The following is a 25,446-nucleotide window of genomic DNA, read 5'->3' on the forward strand; positions in this document are numbered from 1 at the left end:
ACATACCTGGATTCTCCTGATGAGATGGGGCATTTGCCAAGGCAAAAGGGGACACATTTCACAGCTTTGCCTCTGCAAGTCCCCAGATGCACCACAGAGACCAGAAGGACACCCTGCTTGGGAATCAATTCATGATCAGCAGGTGGGAGCTCTGTGGGTTGATGCAAGAGGAAGAACTTTGCCCTTTGGAGCACTCCCATTCACCTGGCAGCTCCTTGAGAGTGGACCTAAGAGTTGGGTGATCCCTTTGAGGATTTCAAGGGCACAAAGGACCAGGGCTCAGCTACCCTTATCTACAGGACACAGGCCAGAAAATCCCTGTCAGCGATCCCCACATCAAGTCCTTCTAATGTAGCTGAGCTACAGAGTGACTATTTAGATGCTCATTGTTGATTTACAGACTCCAAGGGACAGGGATCTGTGACGTTCCCTGATTATCTGTTCCAGCAATTAATTACTTTCACTGTTCAAAAATGGCATCTTATTTCCAGTTTCAGTTTCTCCGAATTCATCTGCCAGCTGCTGGATCTTGTTATGCCTTTATCTCCCAGGTAGTGCCCTCCTATAGCAGGAACCTTCTCCACTTGTGGATACCTACGGCTTGTGATAAAGTCACTTCTTAGCCTTTATGTTCTCTGAAACCACACGCATTGCTCCCCTTCAGTCCCTCACTGTCAGGCAAGTTTTCCAGCTGGCAGACTGTCCTGGCAACAATTCTTCCCACTTCTTCACTTGCTTCTTGGAAGGGTGGACAGCAGAAATGGATGCAGCTGTGGTCTCAGCAAGGCCATGTACAGAGCCAGTAACACCTTTCTGCTCTGTATGCTCCTGTTTACACAGCCATGCAGTGGGAGTGCACGTGTGGCTGGTTTCCAGCATAATCCTTCAGTCTCTGCTCTCCAGAATAGTCTCCATCTTATAAGCAATGTTATTTGTTCCTAGACATATGACCTGTTGCTGCATTAACATGCAGGTTGTTTGAGTTGTGCTTACCACTCAGTTCAGCTCATTGAATTGCCTTCATTATTATTTGCCACAGCACTGATCTTTGTGTCATCTGCAAACTTTACCAAACAATGATTTTATATTGTCTCCAAGCTCATCAATAAAGACTCTAAACAGCTCTGAATGAAGGGCAGGTCCATGGGAGACCCTTGAGAAATGCCTTCTCCCCTCCCCCTGCCAAAACAAACCCCATTACTGGTTATGTGTTGGTATGGGCTGCAGATATTATCATCAGTAGGGCTAATGGGCACAGGGAAGCCTAACAGTCTGAAGACAGATGGTGTCTAACATGATCGGAGCAGGTGGAGACCACCCAGCATAACAACAAGAGCCGTGTCTGTATCATGCCCAGGGCTGAAGCATTCCTCAAGGGGTTCAGGACGCAGTGACCTCAAGAGCTGTGATTTGTGCTAACCCCTAGATTAGTTTGTTTACAAGATGCGGGACTACTACTGGGCCAGGAAAGCTCCAGGAAGGGTATGTTTGCTTTTCAAAATGATTGACTACAGAGCTTACAGCCAAAGGGTGACAATGTGCAGCTGAATGCAAAAGGGGCTGGGAGTGGCTGGGCAGAAGAGTGCAGACAGCAATCTGCCTAGGGCAGCAAAATGTGGAGGTCCGGCCATGGTGCAGACTGCAGAGTGCAAAGCTCTCGCTTTGTTCCTCTGGCTTTGGCAGAATGCCCCTGGGTGCAGGAAATCACTTGGTTTTGAGCTCTCTGGTCTGAACCTGTCTGGGTTTCATTCATGCACAGCCTGAAAGTTGGCAGTCTCTCACACATACACACAGAGGTCTGCCTGCCCCGGCTGGTGGTTTCCACCTGTAGCAACGTAGTTTGAGCATGTGCTGCAGGAGGAAAAAGTGGCACCCCCACCCCCTGTGATACCTCAGGCTCTCCTAGTGCTTTTGTGCTTTCTGTACTTGCCCAGAACAACTTTAGAGCTTAGCAGTAGGAAGACGATTCCATTTTCAAATGGCCTGTGCATTCAGTATCCAGGGACAAACTGCAACATGAGACCATAAAAGCAAGCCAGCCAAGCCAAGCTAATGGCATTTCCATTATAGCTCCAAGCTACTGAACATGAGATGAGGGAGAGATAATGCTCCGCACGCCTGCTCTGCCTTTACTGGAAACTCTCCAGGGGGATTCACAGCCCTGCTCCAGCTATGATCTATTTTTTGTCTCTCTAGTGGACACGGAGCCAGCACAGTCAGCTTTATGCTGTAAGTCCTCTGCAGCCCCAACTGTTAGGGAGCCTGGTTGGGGCATACTGTGTTCTACCTCTCTCCCTTTGAGGTAGATGCTAGACCTGACCACCTGCATTAGCGTGGTCCACCTTTGTCTTGGGAGACTGGTGATTTGCAGGGAACCACTCTGCAAACATCACAAGGTTCATCTTGGTCCATCCAGTCTGGAAGAACATTGTCCAGGCTGTTCTTCTGGGACCCTTTTTCACATGGATCAAAGAAGCTTCCTTCTCAGCCTGACATTGCCACTGAGATCTGCAGTGCCTGTGATCAAACAGACCTAGTTTTGAGGGTGAGACTATCAGTGGAGCCATTCTGAGCAGGTGCCAAAACTTGCTAGAGGCTGGCAAACTTCTGTCATCACATCACTGACACCATGGTCACTCCAACACACACAATCTTTGGGGGGTAGAAGGGGTGGAAGGTGAAGTTCATGTCCATGGCTAAAAGGGAGAACAGGTCTTATTCAAGATGGGTCCCAACTTCTGTACTCAGTCACAACTCTGGCAGTGTCACCTGCCTGGTTTTTCAAGGGAGCTGCTACTACAGTGAGTCATTGCTATGTCCTTGGAATGCAACAGAAAGACCAAACTTTTTATACTGCTAATGGTCCCCTACATTGCAGGGATGAAGATGCTTCTTCTGGATGGTCTTATGCGTATATGGAAACAATCTTTCAGTCTCATGGGGTTGGCCATGCTGGGATGACATTAGTCCTGGTTTGAACCTGCACCTGTGGATAAGGCTAAGTTCTAAGTTCTTGCAGTGTAGCCAAGAACTGGTCCATGGGAGCTCTGTAGCTTTGGCCCACTTGGACATTTTCCCAATAGAAAAAGTCCATCTGCTTGAAGTTCACTAGCTGGATGACCAAACATGGGGAGTCTCAATTTATATCATGCTGAAGTTAGAGGAAAGGAAGCAAAGCAGCCTCATACACCAACTGCATGTGCTCTGGTGCTTGTTTAAGGTGCAATGAAGTTTCAGAGGTGGCAGAAGGCTTGCCCATTTGCTTGGTAAGAGCAGGGCATCGTTTATGCAGATATTTGCTGCTCTACAAGAGTAGCCATCCAATGCTTTGAGCACAGGTGGGGCAATCTTAATAAACACCCTCATCAATAACCCCCAAACCCTATAATCTAGCAACAACATCATTAACTACCAGGCCTAATAAGATCCTCACTCACCTTACAGAAAAGCTGGGCACAATGAAGTCCAACAAGCTCAAGTTGTCCTGGACTCAATGCAGGAAATTATACTGGGAAAAATTTCTCTGAATCTGGCTTTGATACCAGATTCCACTAAAGGTGTAAATACATTTCCGGTGTGGACTTGCAGTTTGCTAGAGTGAAGATCTGTAAGGTTCTGCTGAGGCTAGAAGGTCCCAGTGCTGGGGGCATGCTAGCCCATCCACTTTCCCCTTCAGTAACAATTGCTGTATCATAAAAGGATCTCACACTTTAAATTAAAATCAGTTTGCAAACAAAAACTTTCCCCATTGACTACAAGTCATTATTCATAATGCCTCTTTAGGGAGAAGAAAAACAGAGTTAGCAGGTCAATACCAAATGTCTTCAGGCCAGAAGAATGATTTCTGTTCTTACCCTTCATCAGAGTAATACCATTACTCTGTAAAAAGGGTCCCATTGGCACGACAAAGTTCTTGGCAAGGTCACTTTAAAGGATTGTCATTTTAACATAAAATCATTAGCTGAATAGTCTGCAGTTCAGCCCGGTCAGATAATATAACACTGTGCATCAGCAACCAGCCAGAGACTGAGAAGTTAGTGTAAAAAAAAAAAATTAACATTTAATAGAAAAGACAGACTCTGAGCATGTGATCCAGCAGGACTCCAAGCATGTGATCCAGCATGAAATTCTAGGCAGTACAGCTCTTAATCTCACATTGGTTTAGACAAGCAGATGCACGGGGCCTCCAGGCCTACCCTCCTGCCAGAGATCCCACGGACCAGAGTTCTAAGCTGCCTACAGAAAAAGAAGTGCTCCACATTTTACTAAGTGACAATGACACTCTCCACAGTATTTGACTGCCATCACAGATGAGTTGTATGGCTTTGAATCTTTGCCTCCTGTGGAGCTCCAAAATGATGGCAGTGATGGGAACCCCCAGTAGAAGCTGGGGCCTGGCTTCCCTGCCCTTCTCCTAGCAAAGACTGTTCTCCCTGGAGCCCCATTCTTTGCTCTCTTCCCATTCCATGCAACATCGTATCTCCACAGGGCAAGAGTTTTGGGCCACATACATGGATATAGCACCAACTGTGATGGACCTCAGAGCTCCTGGGCTCTGTACACTGCCCCTAGCTCTGACTCCATGGGGATTGTCATGGAATTGCTAAGAGCTGTTGCTTTTAGAAGAAAATGGGTTGCTCAGCACCTGTGAGCTTTCTTTCTTAGTGTACTTGAGTGGGCCAGCTAATGGACTCAGCATACTGCTCCGTCCGAAGATACTGGGATGAGGGGTGAATGCTCTCTATGAAAAAGGGCTCTAGCTCTAAATACTAACATGGCCTCCGCTGCTTGGTATCTCCAAGCAGCCCAGATGTCAAAAGCACCTGAACCTGCTAATCTGTCTCAGCTTGTTTCTCCAATGAAGGGGTCATCGGTGCCCCCAAGCATGCACATTTCCAGGCTCTGGGGCTTCGGTAGGGCTCCGAGAGGACACCAGCACAGACATACTTGTCTTGTCACAGCAGGTATGCCTATGTGCCTGGTAGCTTGAGCTACTAGCTCAGAACTATTACATGCCTGGATCACACCAATTGCAGGGGCTCCTGCACTCTAGTCAACAGTACCCAAGTGGGTTTCTTACAGAACCCCAGTGACCCAAATTAAATCATTTGCAGACTGTCAGTCCCAAAGCTCCCAGCTCTTGCTTGAACAGCTTAGAGGCGTCATGGGCTTACAGGAATCACAAGATCCAGGCCCCTTCATCATGTCTGGTGCCCTGTGACTTTCTTTTTTGAATCCCAGCTTTGAACAAAGTAATAACATGGTCCTGGGGGAAGGCGCTGCCCCACACATCCTCTATGTGAACAGCAACTTTGCCTTGGTTACACACATGTATCAATGCCACCCCTTGCACACTACATGTGAGTGCGTAACCCTCCCTATTCTTTTCAGAAACCCAAAACACCATGAGCGTTTTCTCCACATAGAAATGGGCTATGGTCTGGCTGGTTTTGTAAGGAAAACTTCAATTCCCATTAATCATTTGAGACCTTCTTGCAAGCCCAACTAGCCATTGATACTTCCAGCAAATACATTCCTGTGTGGGCCTGTACCTTCTCAGTTTCCTCCCATGCAGTTGGTGCTTACCAAGTAGGGTTTCAAAGGATCCTAGTCTGAAGTGTGTAAGGCAAACTGCTCTGGTGCTAGCATGTGACAAAAAATAATATGGGGGATTTTCAGAACATGATTCACTTCTATGTGGTCTGGATCGCATCCATGAAAAATGACCTCCTTGAATGCCTTTGGTCAGAGGAAGCAATTCCCTGGACCACACACAGGAAGGACCTTTGAAGGTCCTTTTAAAGGAGAGGGCAAGATTAGGCTCAGAATAGAAAACAAGCCTTAGCTTTAAAACTGGACAGGCTCCTGCTGCTCTAGCCGATGCTTTCAGCGCTTTTAAAGAAAGCTGAAGGGAGTGAAAGGAATGCTCACAATGGCTTTTGCAAGAGACCATGCTATCATGGCTCGCTAGTCTTAATAACTGTCCATTTGCTTTCTAACGATGACAATGTGAATTACACTTGGAGATTATCAGCAATCGTAACATTACCTCATCAATTGCCTGAAAAGCAGAAGTTCTCTTCAAATGCGATAGGTTAAAGTAGACCGAAACAGCTCCTTTTTTGCTTTGTTTAATGCCAGGCCACCCCCGCAACCCAGATGGCTTGGCACCGGGCTATGTCTGGGGGAATGACTTTGAGTGACAGCCCACATATATGTTCCTACAGGATTGTCTGTTCTATACCAATGGTAGTTTTGAGAGCCTGTCCAAGGTACTCAGAGTCTAGGATGGGCTCTCTTGTAGAGTTGGCACAAAGCTCAATCAATGGAAAAAGGAAAATATAGCAGCTTTTGCCTTTCTCTGCAGTCTGGGGCACAGTCCTCTTCCTAGGACCCCCTAAGCATATGTTAACCAGCTGCTTCCCTGTCTCTGCAGGGGCAGAGGGTTGCCACGGCCACCTTCACCCCTGCTTTCACCTAGGGTACATTGGAAGGTGTTGTCAGTATTTCTGGTTTGAAGCCTTGTAGTTGTGAGTGAGGGTTCACAGTGGTGCACTGGGGCTTCCTTGTGTAAGTCTCTGCTTGTGGATGCAGGAGGTTGGACCATATGGCCCAAGAGGCCCCTTTCAGTCCGATGTTTCGATATATGGGGTGATGCTTGTACTGTGGTTGAATCTAGTGAGAGAAGACGAACTGGAAGTTCGGACTGCACTGGTTCAGCTGGGACCTGGGGGCCACTGCTACAGCTAAGCAAGCCTGGCTGCAGGTTTCTTCCCAATCTTAATAGGAATTTTGTTCTTATTGTCAAGTGAAACAAACTAGGAGAGACCGTTCTTAAGTGGGTCTACTCCATGAGTGCAAACACTTCTGGACACCACAGAGCCATTCTTTACAGAACGCTTTCAAGGCACCATGCAAACATTAGCTCATTAGTCCTTCCTGCCATCCCGCGAGAGCTTCTGTGCCCTTGCTTGATGGGTCTGGAAGTCTTGCCAAAAGGGGCACTGCAAAACAGCGGCAGACCCCAACATTGGAAATCAAGGGCACCCACGCTCAGGCAATGACACTCCTGCATCCTCTAATATGGGAAATGCTAGCAAAGACCCTGTTAGACCCTAAAAGGCTCAAAGATCCTTCCACCTTTGCTTTGCTACTGATTTCTTCCAATTAAGAGAAGCCACTGACTCTACAGGTGTGATGAAAACCCTATCAGCCCTCAAATGAACTGGGACTGTAGTGAGAAACAAAAGCTCCAAACTCCAGCTTCAGTTCAGAACAGTCGTATTTAAAACGGCTGTGAAGATCTCAAGACTGTACTGCTGTATTATCAGAGAGCAGGAAAACAGAAGCCTTCAGTAGGCTGTCCAGCCGATCTTGGAGCTTTTCAAAACTTGTGTTCCCGGAACTGGAACAAATAATCACTGTTGCTCTTGACCCTCAGCTCCTTCCAAATTTGTTACTGATGTTTGTCAAAGTACTTTGGAAACCATCCAGCCACTTAGGGAGATGATCCAACTCTGCTTACTCATGCCGACAATTGGCTTTTGGAGCTCAGAAAGGATTATGCTCCTCCCAGTCAAACAGAGCCCTGTCCCTGACTCAGCCCTAAATGCACGCGGTCATTTCCTAGAGATGGATCCCTCAAGTTCACAGATCACATTTAGGCCTGATTCCCTGATAGAAGCTGTGGCCACATTGCTTCCCACCCCAGCCAGTGAGTGGTCCAAACTGAGCGGTGGAGGGCAGACAAAGAGAAAGCCAAGAAAGGTACAGTGACCTGAAATCCTCTTGGTTCACATTCACCATTTAGTCCATGCTTGGAGGACTCCTCTGTCAATGCCAACAAACCCTCTTCAGGGCTCGGCTTCCCATTCAGCTTGGCCCCACATCATGTTAGATCCTGAAACTCAGCAATAAAGTTCAAGGCCTGAACTCCCAGTGCATTCACAGAGACAGGATAGATGTGATGGATACCTGCTCTCATAGATGCATGTTTTCTTACTTTTCCCAGTGAGTACTGGAATTTAGGAGCATAAGACTGGCATCCTGCACCAGAATTGGGATCCCTAGCCTTGTCTCATATTTGACACTGACCACTAACCAAGAGAGGGAAGTGCTTGAACCTCTGTGGTATTACTGTATTTATTACTTGGTTTACAAGATCACCAAAATTAGGGCCACACTCTTCAAGGTGATCCACAGACTCATGGTAAGGGCCAGTCCCTGCTCTGAATAGCTTGCACTCTGCCCAGACAAGTCAGACTAAAGGCAGACTAGCAGAAATAGTATTATGCTTCTTCTGTGGAAGGGAATGGAGGTTCAGAAAAATCAAACAACTTGGTGTGGGTTACAAAGGAAGTCTGTAGTGAACCCAGAAACAAAACCCATATGCCTCAAATCCAAACCCAGGGTCTTAAGCACAGAAATCATCCTCCCCTACAGGAGAGGAGATGACCCAGCAAGCAGATGACCCTCCCCTCCAGTGAAACAGATGACCCAGCAAAACTCTAGTGGAAATAACCTTTGGCCTCTTATCCTGGAAGGCTGGTTTTTCCCTTGAAACAGGAGGGCCTTAATCCTTTATACTTTTTGTTTGACAGGCCCTACCTGTGGACGTTCTTGTTACCCATATAAATGTTTAATGAACATTTTATGAATCCTGCTGTATTTTGGCTTTCGCTATATTGTGGCTGGGGGCTCTGTGGGTTAACTATAGGTTGTGTCCATAGGCAGATCCAGGATTTTAAAAATGGGGGTACAGGAACAGCAAGTGCTGCATGGGTGGCTGCACTCCCCTGATCCTAGCCTCCCCCAGCACCAGGGTAGGCAGATCATGGCAAAGGAACAGCAGCCAGGGCCTCTGTTAAGTCCCCAAATCAGATAAGAATCCATTGGCACTCCCTCGTCTTCCCTCTGTGCTCGTAGCACCTCCCTCCACTCCCATTCTCCCCCCAGCCCTCTCTATTTATGCCACTGGGTACAAAAAGAGGAGGTTCATCCATTGCCACCATTGCTGTCCTGACTGTTTCTGCCCCATTCTTATATTTCCCCCTTATTTGCCTGCTCTCTAAACAACCCCAGTCCTTTTGATCTACCTTGGTATGGAAGTCCTTCAAGGTTTCAAACCATTTTTGCCCCCCTGCCCCTTTAAATCACTTGTAGTCCTTTTTTTTACAGTGGCTTGACTTCTACACACTGCTATATTTCAGGCTATGGGTTTGTCACTTTATTGATATATTGCTATTGCAGTTTTACTTTTTACCTGGTTCCTTTTGCCTCTTTACATCATGTTCTCTTTTGGATGGCCTCTATGCAATGAACAGCCATCTTTCTTAAGCTATCCACGGTGACACACAGGGCTCTTTCCTGAGTTGTTGGTTTTGAATGGAGCAGTGAGTGCCATCCATTAAATTATTCCCTACAGAGCACATTAACTTACCAGCAGTTCATTCCCACTGCCATGGGGCTGCCCATTTGCCTAGCTGAGTCAGGTGATTCTGAAGATCCTCGCGGCCTTGTCCAGTTTTGGCTGCGTTAAATCTTTTTGTGTCACCTGCAAATTTCTTCAACTGTTCTTTTTTTTTTACCAGGTTGTTCATAAATAATTAAACAACACTGGCCTGTTACAGAATCATGGGACACCCTGTTGCACAATGCAAACTGACCACTGATTTCCTCCTTTTGCTTCCTGTCTCTTCTCTGCTTCCTGATCGGTGACAGTACTTTGCCCCTTGCCCTGTAACTTAATGGCCCTTTTGAGGGGTTGTTTCAAAGGCTTTGTTAAGACTGAGGTACAAAATACCAGCTAGCTCCCTCTTAGCCACTCTTTTGTTGACACACTCGAAGAATTCTGAGAGATGAGACGGAAGCCATTCTAATTTGCCATTAACATATGTTCCTTCAGATTTTTTATAATCCTCATCTTTCAATTATAGATCCAAAATGTATCTGGAACTGAAATTAGATTTGCTTCTCTGTAATTCTGAGGCCCATCCAAGACCTTTTACTTTGAAGGACTGGATAATATGCACCCCTTTCAGCCCCCTGGCACACTGAAAGTTTTTGAGGAGGGTTTGCATGCTTGTGCTAGCAGCTCACGCCCACCATTTATTTCCTTCAGAAGCCCTGTCACCCCTCTGCCGTTGTCTTATTCTTTAAGGGCTTTGTGCAACTCCCAAGTGAAGCCAATGGGAATCTTTCTACTGAGCTCAACAAGAGTGGGACTGGGCCCTACTTTATTCATTCATATCAGCACTGCCTCTTTTGCCACATCTGTTTCTGATATGGCCCCCCTCTTTCTTATCGGAGCACAGAAAGTTCCAGGCAGGTATCTTTTCTGTGGCAAAGACGGATACAAAAAAATCATTTTAGTTTTCAGGTTGGTGTCTCCTAAGCTGCTTCCTTTACCCCATGCTGCTCCAGCAGATCCGCTGATACTCTCATAGGTTTAAAATATGTGTTTAAAATACTACTGCTGTTTGATTTGATTTGATTTTTTTTAAAACTCAGTGACCTGCACTTCAAATTCCCACTTAGTTCTCCTCATTTCCATCCTCCATTTCACCGGTCATCATTTATGCTCATCTCAGTTGGCTTCACTGCAATGAAACCTGAACAACCTCTTGACTCTTGCTATTTAGCACTCTCTGGGCACATCTACGCTTTAAGGCACATGAGCCTAAATTTAAGGCTCATTAGGGCATGCATCTACACGTGCATACCCATAATACACTTCAAAAATGGCAATTTTAGGCAAATTGTGCCTAAATTTGATACCTGCAAATGCAGGTATCAAATTTAGGTGCAAATAGTTGAAGCACATTAATAAATGTGTAGATGTGTTAAAGCACATTAACGCTGTGTGTGTGGACTGACTTGGGACTAACTTTAGTCCCAAGCCAGTCCATACACACAACATCATTGTGCTTTAACCCGCACATGTAGACGCCTGCCTAAATAAGCTTAATGCGCATTAAGGTAATGTACATTAAATTTAGGCACCCGTAAATGCATGTATAGACACTCCTGTTTACTTCTTTCCCTCTGGTTTACACCCTTTGGCTTTTCCCAGTGGCTTCCTGGAGATTGGATCAGGCCCACTTAGAGGTATCAATGCCTTCCATGATGCCATCATGCCTGCCTATGTAGCCTTCATGCTGAGTCCAAGAATTTTAAGTGCTTGATTATGCAAAGTCCTGAATGTCTGTCTCCAGTCCAACAAGGCTCCTAATCACGTGCTGCACAAAATCAGAAACACCAACAACCTTTGACTGGAAACAACAGGGGAGATGAGGGCACTGCTAATTAAGGCTGTGTGAAATTTCATCGGCTGTTTCGTTTTGATGGTTTCGACTCGTTTCGAGCTCGAAACAGCGAAATCGAAACAAAACAAAGGGCTTTGAAACAGCCTCGAAACGAAACGAGGAAAGTCAAAACATTTTGAAAGCTTCGAAATGTTTTGAGTTTTGAAACTCAAGCAGGGCTTGCCTGCAGGAAAACAGAAACTAAGGAGAGGGAGGGGGAAGAGGGGAGAAGGACTGCTCTCATATTGACTATGTAGCTGGCCAGTGACCTTGGTCCTTCCCAGAGGTCCTTTCCAATCCCAGTGCTCTGGGGAAGGGATGGAAACACAGCATAAAACAGCATAAAAGGCAGCATTGTTTGAACTGGCCTGTCACCCATGTCATGAGTTTTGCTTGTCAGCAGCTTGAGGTGTGGTTTCCCAGAAACCCCGGCACCTATCTCTTTGAAACCTGGCAGGCTTCATGGCCACAGCAGGGGCTACCATCCCTTCAGTTTTCACCCTGCTGTGCCTTTACACACACACGTGACATGAGTTTTGCTTGTCAGCAGCCTGAGGTGTAGTTTCCCAGAAATACCTGGACCTGTCTCCTTGAAATTTGGCAGGCTCTGTGGCCTCAGCAGGGGCTACCATCCCAGCAGCTTTCACTCTGCTGTTCCTTAAATCACACGCATGACACAAGTTTTACTTTCAATAATTTGAGGTGCAATTTCCCAAAAAACCCTGCATCTATGTCTTTGAAACTTGGCAGGCTTCATGGCCTCAGAAGGAGCTACCATCCCTGCAAGTTCCATCTGAATCAGGCAAGAACTGTCAAAGTTATAGCCAGTTTCATGGTTCCCCATTATAGCCTATGGGTGAAACCTCAAAACAGTGCCCAAACAGCAAAACAGTTTCAACAAAATGAAACGGAACAGTGGTTTCGAAACGAAACCAAACACTGTCCCATTGAAACGGAAGTTGAAATGAAATGGTGCTGTTTCGCACAGCCCTAAATGTCCTGCCACTGCAGTTACAAGAAAGTAGTTACTAATACGCTCAGAAGATCCTAGGAAAAGAACCATGCCCCGTACTACAGAGTAGGTCTGTGCCAGTCTGACCTATGGGAAAAATTCCTTCTTGACTCTGAAGCTGGCAGATGGTATGAGCTTGAGTCTGAGCCTCTAGGCAGGGCCACTGGGTTTTTTAAGTACCAGCAGGATCCATTTCTATGTATCAAATAGTACTACGCTGAGAATAACACAAGGCACAGAGCCAGAAATAAAGCACATAAATCATATGGCACAACAAGAAGTCTGAAAGCAGGAACAGGTGAATTAATGCCTGGAGATGACTTTTGCCCTTGACGTGACAGGCATTACTGAAGCTGGGTGGAATAACCCCATGGGAGGCCACAAACCGAGAGGTAAACTGCCCAAGAAAGACAAATAAATTCACAAAGATGGCAGTCCCTTACCATATCCAAGCACGCGAGATAGCATCCCCAAGGGGAGAGGACAGTCCAGACATATCTGCCAGGATCCCAATTCCAGGTCACAGGTACAAATCTACAACCAGGGTCATACTACAGGCTTCCTGATGAAGATAAGGACACTGATTGCATGATGCAGAGAGAGATCAAGCCTGGGGGGGTGACTCATCTGCTCGGATGTCACACTAGATCAAGGGCTACTGAAGGATTTCCTTAATGCTGATGTTTATTGGAACGGTGAGTTCTACAGCACACAAGGATATTTAGCTTCACAGTCCAACTCTGCTCCTTTCTGGGACATCTCAACCTCTTCCTTCCCCTGTGCACCTGCCATTTCTGTCCTGCCCTTCCTTAAGTATAGAGGTACTGTGAGTTCCTGACATCCCAGGCAGAAGGCTTTGAATGACTCTGATGTTCTGCAGCACCCATCCACTCTTCCTCAGCTCTTGTTTTAAATAAACTCCTACCCCCTGGCTGATTTTTTGTGCGTGCAGTTTGGTGTTGCTGAGGTTAAGGTGGAACCTGTCCCTTCTGTAGAAGCCTTTTCTCCCTAGTGCCCAATTAATTTCCTGTTCCTCTCTTCATCCCCTCTCTTCTTGGCACTGTAAAGCTCTGAAGTTCCCATGTCAAGCTGTCCTGCATATAGATTTGAAAGCATCTTGCAGACCCCTACTATAGAGAAGCCCTGGGCCCAAGTATCCTTCCTAGCGGAACCTAAATTTAGCTCCCAGGATCATTCCTCTGCACTTCCCTACATCATTGCTACTTCTCTTTAAAGGCTCTGGAAAGAGATATTGAAAGGCAGGCTGACGAGCTATCCTCTTAGGATTTAAATGTTAGCATGACTAGTAGTTAAGCATTTGACTTGATTAATATCTAATTAACAAACAACATCTGCTTTAGATAATAACCCCCAACTCAGAGGAGATGGGAATCCAGGATAAAAATGTGAGGACTGCACCAAATACACAGACTTCATGTTATTTTAATGACTTCTTCTAGTATGAGACGGTTTTCTGATAAATATAGGTATTTTTGCTGAATAACTGCCCCAGCCTTTGTCCCTGGGGCTGGGTAGGGGCAACATTTCTTTTGCTCTGTATTTGCCACTAGAGATGACTCATGTGCCTCAGGGGGTTTATCTCCCTGAGTAAAGCCCTCAGGTCTGGATGAAGAATGGAAAAAATCAAGTCAAGAACAAACAAGAAAGTATTGGCACCATTCTCTTGGGCTCTTGGACTTCCTCCTCCTACAGAGGACCAGACTGGACTCCTAGCTGTATAAAGTGTTTGCTTGGGGCACTTCAAATGTACCCAGTTATATCCTCACCAGTAGGAGACACTCTGTCCCCCTGGACTGTGTCTGTACCACTTTCCCGTTCAGCCCAAGGCTGCTGCTAAGGAACACACCTCACCCACTCACTCCTGCCAAGCCAATGCTGTAGTCAGGCTCTTGAGACAGAGAGAGCCTCAGGGCAAGTCTACTCTGTCTACTGTGCCTAATTGCTAGGCTTGGAGTGTGCGCGCAGGTGGGAATGAGTGGGCGAGGCTTGAATCTCAGCTGTGGTCCAAGGAGGAGCAGAGAGAAAGCATGAACATAGTCCTGGTGTGCTGACCTGAACAGCAATGAATCCAGCCCTTCACTGTAACAAAAATGTTAGCAACGGAAATGCTCCTCCTGCAGGTGCAGCATAGTGTCTTGGGCTGTCTCAGTGACACAGAGAAATTGGTTAGCTCACGGTGCAAGGGAGCCTGCTTTCCCAGGCCATGTCTGGGTGACCTGTAGACACAGGGCTGCCTTCAGGTGCCCTTCAAACTCCTCCCAAATCCTTGCTCTAGCAATGCTGCCAGCCCCAAACATTCCCTGAGTCATAACTGAGGGCGCAGAAATGAGAAGACTGGCTTAGAAAACAAGAGATTAGAAAGTAATAATGGTGATGAATGCTGGGCTCTTTCTCTGGCTTGGTGGTCTCCATGGAGCTCTCAGGCCATGTTTGCAAGGTTTCCTCTGCACACAGTGGGGCTAGAAGCTTAGCTTGCTTCTCAGTGACAGCCAGAGCCCTTGCTTGGGCAGTTGGCTGCAATGGCCTGGCAGAAATATGGAAAGGAACGTGATAAAATTGACAGTGTTGGCAAAGCTGCAGCCAAGGTCTGGAGGGAGACTCTTGGGCAAGCTCTGCATCTCCATTTCCTGCTCCTTCCCTCCAGTCAGCAGCAAACAAACAGGCACCAAGATATCCCTTCCTCCCCACGTGGGCATCCCCAAGCTGGGAGGGCAATACTGACATCCTGCCTCCCCACATGGGCATCCCCTAACAAACTGCCCACACCTGAGTTAGACGTTTGAAATTCTGGCCCAGAAAACAGCCCCTTATTCCCTACCCTTCTCCTGCCCTTTCTCTGCAGCTGTGAATGAGGACCCCCAGGGCATGGTGGATGCATCTCCCTGAGCTGTCCCCTACCCCAGGAACTTCTCTTTATTAATCCGGAGCCTGGCTGGTATGCCTGACAGACTTCATGTGAGCCTGGCCCACCCTTACACCAGGACCCATTCTCTTGCCTTTGTGCAGAGAGAGGGAATTCTTGCCCTGAAGAGCTTACAACCCATCCAAATGGAAAGAGCAAGCTTAGGAGGCAGTGTGACCCCCCACGTTACAGATCCAGAAAAGTCTATGGTATTCTATCTATGGTAGTTTATGAAAATCTACCCAAGGCCCAGAGAAGTTTAGGATAGAGCTGGGTATTGCTCCCAGACTTTCTGAGTTTCAGGCTGTGGTAACATCAAGGCCACCCTTCCCTGTCTATCTGTTAAGCTGAGCCCTTCTTCATGGTGCTTGGGGTCTCTATGGCATTATGTACCTTAATTCAGGCACCCCACTGGGCCTGCCATTGGAGAGTTGATACAACTGTGGGATTTGCACCACAGCGAGTCCTTTCTTAGAAAGAAGACAAAGAGGGAGACGTGTGTGGAGGGCATGGTTGAGAGAGATCCTCAAATGTAGGCTTTCCCATTCTACATTCCAAGAGCACAAAGCCTTCTACTCCTAGAAATCATTTTGAGAAACTGGGACTATTTTGAGATGGTCTTCAGCCAACCCGAATGGACCATTCTTTGGGGCTTACAAGTGTTGGCCAGCAGGCAGGAAAATGTTCAGTATCACTAGACCTGTGCCCACAGACAAAGGCAATGAGGTGAGGGGGGCATCATGGATTTGCTCCTGTTCTGGGCCAGCTAAATGCTCATGAAAAAGAAATCTACTTGTAGGTAATACCATTTCTTCTTGCTTTCCTGTTTTAAGCCATGCATAAAGTCTCTCAGAAGAACATACGCTTTTCAGTCATCACCCTGGGAACTTGAACCAGTCCTGCCACGTCCCCTTCCTCCACCCTTTCCCAGCCCCATAACTGACGGCATGAGCGGCTCACCTTGGACGCAAAACTTGAGTTCCTTGGCATCAGTGACCACGGTGGAATGCAGCTTCTCAGGTACTTTCTTGCTCATCCGGTTGTAGCTGCGCTGTTTCTTGGTCTCTCCCCACAGGTTGGAGCCCCCATACATGCTGGGAATGTTGAGGACTGCGATGCCCTCCAGCGAGGTGTTGCTCAGGTCCAGAAGCGTTCCATCACACTGGCAGGCACACAGACAGGCAGGCACAGTGAGGGATTAAATACTTAATGGCATCCTGGATTACATATCAAGCAGGGCACTGCACCTGTGGGCAGACAACAGTGACACAGAGACCAATGCATGGCCTCAGGGAGCCAGGCTCTCAGGGGTGCTTCTGTCACCTCAAGTGCTGGAGGAGGGCAGGGCAGGATAAGCAGTGAGGTCTCTGCTGCAGAAGGACGTTCCAAATGGCCTCAATACTGCAATGAGCATCACATGCAAACAGAAAAGGCAGCCCCCCTGCTAGGAATCTCACCAATGCAAGTCTGAGAACGGAGGGGTAGTTGTAAATAATGTCAGCCCCCAGGCAGACCCTATGGACACACCTATACATGCATGAATGCACTTTTCCTAATGCACATTCAATTCACTACCTAATGTGAGGTTCTAAATAAATGCGTGTTAGGCTGCCCTAACAGTACTGAAAGCACATTTTTAAAGTGATGCTTAATGCACAGTAGCCTATTTTACATAGCATAATTACATAGCGCAATTACACAGTTTTGTGTGATGCTTTAATATGAAGTAAAATAGGCTACTGCACATTAAAGTGCACATGTAGACGTGCCCTATTTGCCTTTCTGGGAGATTTGCTTTGATCCAGCGAAATTCTGCGTGAAATTAGATGATGGTCTAATGCACTGGTTCTCAACCTTTTTTGTACCAGGACCCATTTGTAAACATCAATGGCCAGTCCAAACGCAGTGCTCTTCACTCCCAACCCTTTGCCCCCAGCCCCCTAGTGTGTGGGGCGAGGGGGGGGCGGGGAGGTCCAAGCAGCCCCTCACAGGCTGGAACTCTGCCAAACAGCAAGGGAAAAGCCCTGGCTTTCCATGCTTTTCTCTGTTAAAGGAGAATCCATTTTTAAAGTTTATTCGCAACCTTGTGATTTACTTTTTGGTTGTAACCAGTGGGCTGAGAAATGCTGGTCTAGTGGTCCCTTCTGGCCAACTAACTGGTTACAATTTTTAAGCAAACCTCTTAGGGGAGAGAAGGGTCAAGTGTTTCCATTTGAATGGCTAGTGACTGTTGCTGCCTGGATAAACGTGGAGGCCAGGCAGTGTCTGGAGGTATCGACAGTGAAATGCTTCCAGGGGCACTTTGGGTTTGGCCTTGATTCAGCAAGGTTCCAAAGCATGTGCTCAACTTCCAGCTTATGAATAGTCCAGTTGAACGGTCATGTGCTTGGAGATCAGAACATGCTTAAGTGCTTTGCTGAACTGAATCCAAGGAAGCCCGAGCTGTTGTCTTCCAACCTACACGCACAGACAGCACGTCAGCGTTCTGGCTATCACTCTGGGGTCTGTGCTGTGCTGGCTCCGAGCCAAGCCCCTGGATATAGCTCAGGAATCGATCCCTTAGGCAGCTCAAGGGGGGCTCGTGCTTGGCATCTACCTCTCCATGGTGTGTCCTCAGCAGCTGTTCAGGACACTCAGCATCCAGCCCTTTCAAAACCGAAGCTTGATAGTCGTAGCCTTGTTTCCTCCTTACACCCGTCTGCTTGCCCCTGATATGTAGGGCTTGGCCTCCTCAGGCCGCAAAGACTCACAGGCCTGCATTTGTTTCTTTTTCAAATAGATTTCATGCGCCTTTCATAACTACTCCAGGAGCATACACAGGCTCCACGGAAAACATCAGATAAATCAAAACTGACGTAATCTCCACTCCAGCCTTTGCTTTACAAACAATGACACTCTCCCTGCGCAGTCTTCTTTTTATTGGAAATTGGGCCAGAGAGGCAGGCTTTGCCTCGTGTCCTGTAGAGCCACAGAATCAGGTTGTCAAGGACTAAGCTAGGAGGAAGTTAATTTCAGATAAGATGGCCTACGTTGAGAACGTCTTGTCACTACCCCTTAGACTTAGCTACCTGCTGCAGGGACTGTGAGTACAGTGAGCTCCTCTGTTCTCAGCTGTCACAGTATGCCACAAAAGGAGAGATGATCTCTAATATACGCAAGAGTCGAGCCATAAGCAGCTTAAAGTGAGAGTGGCTCGAAAGATTTCCCTCTCAAGATATTTTTTAATTAAAAGGGTTGGTTTTTTGTTTTTTTTTTTGGGGGGGGGGGGGTTAACTTCATGGAATAATTTCCATTTTGTAGAACAATATCAACAAAACCAGCTACCATTTTCTAACAGAACCTTAATCTTCTAACTGCAACAAGGTCTTCAAAAACCATTTAGTTTTCAGTTTTCTACTACATATTTGTTCAAATACCAACAATTTGTTCGCTGGAAAAATTTAGCAAAGCTAAAAACGGAGTCTGAAATTTCCCAAGAAAACCAATTAGTATTTTTCAGCCAGTTGTTTTTAAAACTGGCACCATTGCTGGAGTGCTGCTATCAGCACTACACATCACTGGTAAAAGAGGCATGTGCAGCATGTGGACTTTCAGAGTTGTGTGTGTTACTGTGTGAGCAAGTCTGCTTCTAATACTGCAGAGCAGAGCATTTACACAGAGCTCTCAAATAGAATTTAGCCTTAGAGAGCCAGGGACAATTCATTCTTTTTGTTCTTTCTTTCTTTTTAAGCTATAAGAGCCTACATTTCCCTTTTCACAATGTATTTTACATGAAAACTTAAAAAAAAAAAAGAGAGAAGTCTTATTAGATAATTTGTAGCAGCTGTCAGAGTGGCTTCAAGTGGAACTGATGTCACTAAAAGGAAAGTTTTTCTAATCACAAGTCAATCACCACCCTGTTCTAGCTACTGCGGCTTAGAAATATTCCACTTATCTAATTTTCTCCGTGCCTTCTTCTATTATTGGAACTTATTTTAGGGAAGAAATTGTTCTGGCCATTTAAAATCTAGAGTAGCACTTTGATCGCTTTGATAACTGGATACTGTTTTTTCAAACAGGCAATTTGGAAAATAGAGCTGACTCTGGCAGAAAATGATATTAAAGAAGGAAAAAATGCAAGAAAAATGTCAATTTTGGAGACTGTAGGAAAGCAATAAAACGTTGCTTGGAGTTGTTATTAAGGATTCCACAGCATTACATAGGAAAATTGCATTATTTGAAAAATTATACTTAAAAGTCCAATATTTGTATTTGTGGTTTTCCTGTACGATTGGAGGGGGAGAACATGTAAATATAACTCTAACATTTAATTGTATAATTCCTTCCTTTTCATTCAAGCTTGCAGGGAATTTTGTATCTTAAACAAAAATACTTGGTCTGTGAATTCTGCCAAACTTGCCCAAAATACTGGTATCCAGACATCGTTATTTGTTGATTTCTATTTGTAAAAATAAAGGGGTCTTTTTTCAAGGTAGAAAAATAAATAGTTTCCTTGACCTGGCTACAAGAGCCATGAATGTAGTAAGGGAAAAACCTCCTTTTTAAATTGTGAATGTGTTTCTCCAGGTTGAAAGTATTTGTTCTTTTGCCCACTAAGCTATGGATCATCCAGGATTAGAAAAGTTATTTTTCTTTTGATTCTGATGAGATTAGTCCTCCATGTTGCTTTACTAAGAAGAAAGTGTACTAGATAATAAAGAACTTTACATTGCTAGAATGGTTGACACTCTCTTTCTTGCTCAGTGAGGGCCTCTGCTTTATTTTTAATAAGATTCAGGGTCAAAAGTAGGAAACTAATTATTTGTTACTGCGTGCATACACGTGTGACTATAGGACTGCAAGCGTATACATATATGTGCATACTCATATGCATGTATGTTTGTATATACATGTGTGTTTTCTCCATCATGCTTGGAGCTCTTTTTTCAGCTCAGCTTCAAACATGAGAAGCCAGAAATGTTCTATGTATTTTAAGTCATAAGCTGTGTTTTGGGGGCTTACAGCTTGGAGCCCCTAGAAACCCCGAAGCCGCTGCAGCAGCCAGTGAGTTAGGGCTTCTTCTTTTTTTAAAGGGCTGGGAGCTGGGGTGGGTAAGGCCGCCATGGGGGAGCAGGCAGGGTCCCCCCATGTTCCCCTCCCCATTCTCCCACCCCTACTTACCACCATGAAGTCTGGGTCCAGCTCCCTGCAGCAGCAAGCGGGGACTGACCGAATCGCCTAAGCTCTCTGAATCTTTTCCGAATTGATTCAGAGAATTTCGAATCGACTCAGACCTTTTCATTGGTCTCCTGATTTGATTCGGATTCAGAGATTTGGCCACTGAATTGGATCTCCTCTGAATTGAATCAGCACCTGAAGCTTTGCACAGCCCTACTCTCCAGCATGATTCTTAAAGTAATAATACTTTTTTTTTTTTTAAAGACCCTGATGTCCTGAATTACTCTGATGTGTTTGTACCACACCCAGAATAACGTGCTACTGGCCCATAATGAGAAATTGTAACACTCAATATAGAACTACAGACAATGAGTGTTGGAAGGGACCTCGGGAGGTCACATCTAGTCCAAACCCCTGCTCAAAACAGGACTAGCCACAACTAGATCATCCCAGCCAAGGCTTTGTCCAGCTGGGTCTTAAACACCTCCAAGGATGGAGAGTCCACCTCTCTGGGTAACCTGATCCAGTGCTTCACCACCCTCCTCATGAGAAAGTTCTTCCTAATATCTAACCTCAATTTCCCTTGTTGCAACTTGAGGCCATTGCTCCTTGTTCTGCCATCTGCCACCACTGAGAACAGTCCAGTTCCATCCTCTTTGGAAGCACCCTTCAGGGAATTGAAGGCTGCTATTAAATCCTCCCTCAGTCTCCTCTTCTCCAGACTAAATGAACCCAGTTCCCTCAGCCTCTCCTCATAAGTCAAAATATATATTAATATATTAATTGGCCAAGCCAAGCATGGTCCTACACTTAACACCATGGCACTTCTCTGTCTGTCTGTCCATACTTCAGTCAATTTTGAATGCCACATCTAAGGGCTCAAACCCAAAAGCGTGTCAGAAAGCAGCTGTTAATCATTAATGGACACACACACACACAGAGGGCCTGTGTATAACACTGCTGTAGCGATTTCGAGACAGCTGCTGAGAAACAAACCTCTCCCCCTTGCCAGCATGTGCTCAGATTTGCTGTAGAGAAGGCACAGAACCCACCCAGAATGGTCAACCCCATTTGCAGATGGGTCTGGTACACACCTATGTACAGTTACCTTAATGCAGCTTTGGGCACTCATATGCAAATTCAGTTAAATGCTGATTAAAGCTTCTAAATAGGGATTTAGAGGTAAGGCTTAGAGAGGTGCTTAGTCACCCGAAGAAGCAGATAGTCACCTAATGGGGATAAGCTTTACTGGCCCAATGTACTGGTATAAATAGGTCCATATTGGCGGGCAGTGGGTAAAGCATCCAGTGGTTCCAGAGGCACAACACCAAGCTCTGGATTTGTGCCGCAGGCTGCCCCCCATCGACCTAGCTGTAAACAGGCACCTGATTGTTTAGATTGCCAAGTCAAGTGGCTGGACTGGATGCTATGTGTATCATGGCCTTGTGTGCTGCTGGTAAAGAAATTGCTAGGTCTTAAACCTCGTGGGCTGTTTGGCTTGGGCAGACTCTCAGCCTGTGTCGACACTGTGGTGGTTGCATTTCAGCGGTGCCAGGGTCGTTAAAGTCTGTGCACCAGGCCTCTGGCCCTCCCATTTTCACAGGCACCAAGACTGTCTGCTTGGAATGCTTTAGATTAAACATTACTGCTGTGACCGGGGAAAGAGCAGGGGTCTGTGCCCTTGCCCAGTAGGAACATAAGTTCCTAAATCCTGTGGATGCCACCGACTTTCTTTGTGGAGATCAGGGTACTAGAAAGAAACGCCATCCACTGTTGGGATAAGCAGGACGCTGGCAGGTTTGGGAAGGCTCTAAGAATGTGGTACAGATGCCACATATATACACACCACACTGAAGGCAGTCCAATGAGCAGAGAATGTTATTTTTCCCCTCTTTGACCCTCCTCTGTTTGTGCGCCAACATGGTACAATGGTCTCTTTGAGAAGGGGCAGCTGATGGGGTGTTGGCAGGGAGGCTGGAAGTTGAAATTTGCAGCTGGGGGAAAACCAAATTCATTTCCAGGAGCTATCCCATAATGGATGCCAATTTCCAAAACAAAACTGCCATTTCTCTGCAATCACGACAGTTGCCTCAGAGCTGGAGGGAGCACAGGCTGCTACTTTCAGCTTAAAATGCTGCTAAATTAACACTTTCTGGCCTGGGATTGCAATTTGTACGCTGTATAATGCTTGCCTGCAAGTGAGATGGAGTGCCGGGGAAAACTGACAGTGCATTTGCACGAGTCGTGGAGGGAAACCCTGCCTGGAGAGCCTAGGGGTGAGCTGCCGTGGAGAGCAGGGCAGAGGCCAGGAGGAGAGTTCTGGGATGTTAGCAGTCTCCTTCCCCACCACCATGGGCCCCTGGCAGAAACACCATGTGTTTGGAGGATTATGTACCACAACAGTCTGCCTCTGCATCGTGCATTTCCCTGCTCTCGGACATCATTCAGAAATCAACTTTTTTTGATTGGCCTCTCTGTTTAAAGTCAGCCTGTGTTTCTGCCATGCAAGCTGGCCAGAAGAGTGCTCTGGGGAGGCTGTCCAGTCACAAGATCAGAGAGCTGTGTTGGGTCAGAAGTCCACCAGGTCATTCAGTCGGAAATCTCTCCAGTACACAGTTGACCTGTCCTTCAGCATCCATAATGACGGTGCCTTGAACACCTTCCATTTGATAATTACTCTGTTGTCCAACCACTCTGTTTCTTGTATTTCCTAATATCCAAGCTAAATTTAGCCCTCCTTAATGACAAACTCTTGGTTTTTGCTCTGTGTGAGGTGAATGATTTCCCTCCTCCAATGATATTTAGCGATGGATAGTGTCCATATCCCCTCTAGACTATGCAGTGAGCTCCCTTAACCTCTTCTCTGTTGCTATGACTATTTAGTATTTCATTATGGTAATGTCCCCATTAAGGGTCTGGGTCCCATGTACTGGGATCTGTACAGGCATGTAACAAAGATGACAGGCCCTGCTCTTAACGCGCACAACCCTGCAAGCCAGACTGGGTGCCACAGGTGTTCAACAGGGACCAAAAGGTGGGGGAGGTGGGCTGGGAGGATACAATAAACATAAAACAAGCAGAGTGGATCAGAACACCCAAAGCCTCAGCCTGCTCCTTGCTAGCTAATGCCAGCTATGGGTGGCTTCATGGATGTTTATGGGGAGACAGAAGGGGTAGTATAGGAATTGGGCACGGAGATCCTCAAGGGAGAAGCAGACAGGCAGGTGGTAGGGGCTGGCATCACTGCATCCCAGCAGGGCTACATGGAGAATGGCAAAGGACAAGGTTCTTGTGACTGATGTAGCCGGTGTAGGGATGGTTTTAGGGTAAGCAATCACAGCCTTCTGGGCTCAGTCAATGCCAGGCACCCAGTAAGCAGGGAGAAGCAGAGAGAGACCCATGGTCTGCCTGGGGTCTCTAGGAATTGAGTGCCAGTTCGGGATGGTGGAGCAGAGGGAGCTGGTGGAGGGACGCAAAGGGAGTGATGTCATTAGAGGGATGAGCAAAGAAAAGAGCTGATGCATCCTCCTGTCCTCTGTGCTCAGCTACCCAGCAGCCCCCTAGATGCCAAGTCCATTTGTCCAGCACCTCTGTCTCTTCGATTTCCTGGGACAGAGGTTGAGGACATTTTCCCATAACAAAGGGAGGCAAATGCTAGAGCTGGAGGTAAAATACCACGGCATTTCTATGCCTGTGAATGGACTGAATATGTGGTGCTGCTTCTGACTAGCTCGGGTGCTTTCATGTTACCTTCCTGTCCCTGCGCTATCTCTAGCCTTCATTCTCCCACCTCCCATGCAGGTTCACAGTGCTGGATTTTCCAGGCAGAAGTAGGCAATTCCTCTTCAGCTCCCCCCAACCTTTACCACACAGACTATAATTAGGGGGCAAGAGACACTCCTCCAGGCTTGGGTGTCTTGGGATTTTCTTTGCTGGCATGCACTCAACTAGGACATGAATTAAATTGCAAGTGGCCCAGCTTGCATGGCCACTTCCACGTCGGCCTTTGTGTCAACTGACCTTTTTTTTTCTCTTGCCCTCATGAATAAATAATAAATGGCTCATTTATTCTGAGATAAGAAAAGCAGGAAGTTTACAAAAAGCACAGCACAAAAACACCACTGCGAACTGTAAAACGCCACGGCTCATAGCAACCGCTGGCAAGCAGCTCACCCCTCCGCCTTCCTCTAATTAAAGGCTGTTTCCATGTAATCCAAAGACGGCTGTGTGCAGACACAGAGTTTACAGAGAGAATATTCCAGGCACACTCTCAACTACAGCTGTACGGAGGAAAAAAACAGGACTATTCTGTTCTCCTGCAGCTGGCTCCAGTTACAGCCAGCTCCCTGATTCGAGATGTCTGGTGTGTGTTTAAAGAGACTCCACCTTCCCATATACAAACTTTAACAAAATATTTTACCAAACTGGCTCATCCATTTCCTCTGATCACTGCTGCTAATCAGTGGATCAGCTTGTAAACAGAAACTTGTTCCATTGTAAGCAGCCTGCCCCCTAGCCCAGGGTGCCAAGTGATATCACAGCCCAGTGCGGTGACTTCACCAGTGTCAGACTGCGATATCACTAATTGAATCTGGAAAAAGAACGGAGCTTTCAGTGGAGAGTGCTTCTATTTACATACCGGCAGCTCAGGAATCAGCAACACGGAGCAAAAGGATGGGATTGTTTCAAGGGAATTTGCTGAAATATTTGCAAGAGGCTGCGTAATTGGTATATTTCAAGTCAGAAGCAGGGATTTCTCACCACAGCGCTCTCATTATTCTTATGTATGATATTCATTGCAGTCACGTCCACTCAAGAACCAGGTCCTATTGTGCTGGGTGCTGTACAAACACACCGGAAGAAAAGCTGTCTGGCTTGAGGTCACAGTCTAATTATCAGCTATAATGCGTATTGGTAGAGATGGAAAACCTACCTTTGCTCTGAAGCAGTATATTAAGGAAACAAAAATGGAAGCAGGAAGGAATGGTATTGCTAGGCCTGTAGTTAATATTTTCCAAAGCACCTAAATATATTAGGGTCCTGAGGCTAAC

General features: G+C 46.4%; 1 protein-coding gene across 4 annotated transcripts in view; it reads right to left on the bottom strand.

Annotated features, from left to right (window-relative positions):
• LOC102379301 (diacylglycerol kinase beta-like) overlaps positions 1 to 25,446 on the bottom strand; it is a 248,317-nt gene that overhangs the window by 17,631 nt on the left and 205,240 nt on the right. For all 4 annotated transcript variants that reach the window (XM_025214742.1, XM_025214739.1, XM_025214740.1 and 1 more), the window contains one exon: positions 16,199 to 16,400. In XM_025214742.1, coding sequence (XP_025070527.1) covers positions 16,199 to 16,400 — 202 coding nt within the window. The remainder of the gene's footprint in view (positions 1 to 16,198; positions 16,401 to 25,446) is intronic.

This window comes from Alligator sinensis, unplaced genomic scaffold (genome assembly GCF_000455745.1).
Source record: "Alligator sinensis unplaced genomic scaffold, ASM45574v1 scaffold1086_1, whole genome shotgun sequence".
In the NCBI taxonomy this organism is placed as follows: Eukaryota; Metazoa; Chordata; order Crocodylia; family Alligatoridae; genus Alligator; species Alligator sinensis.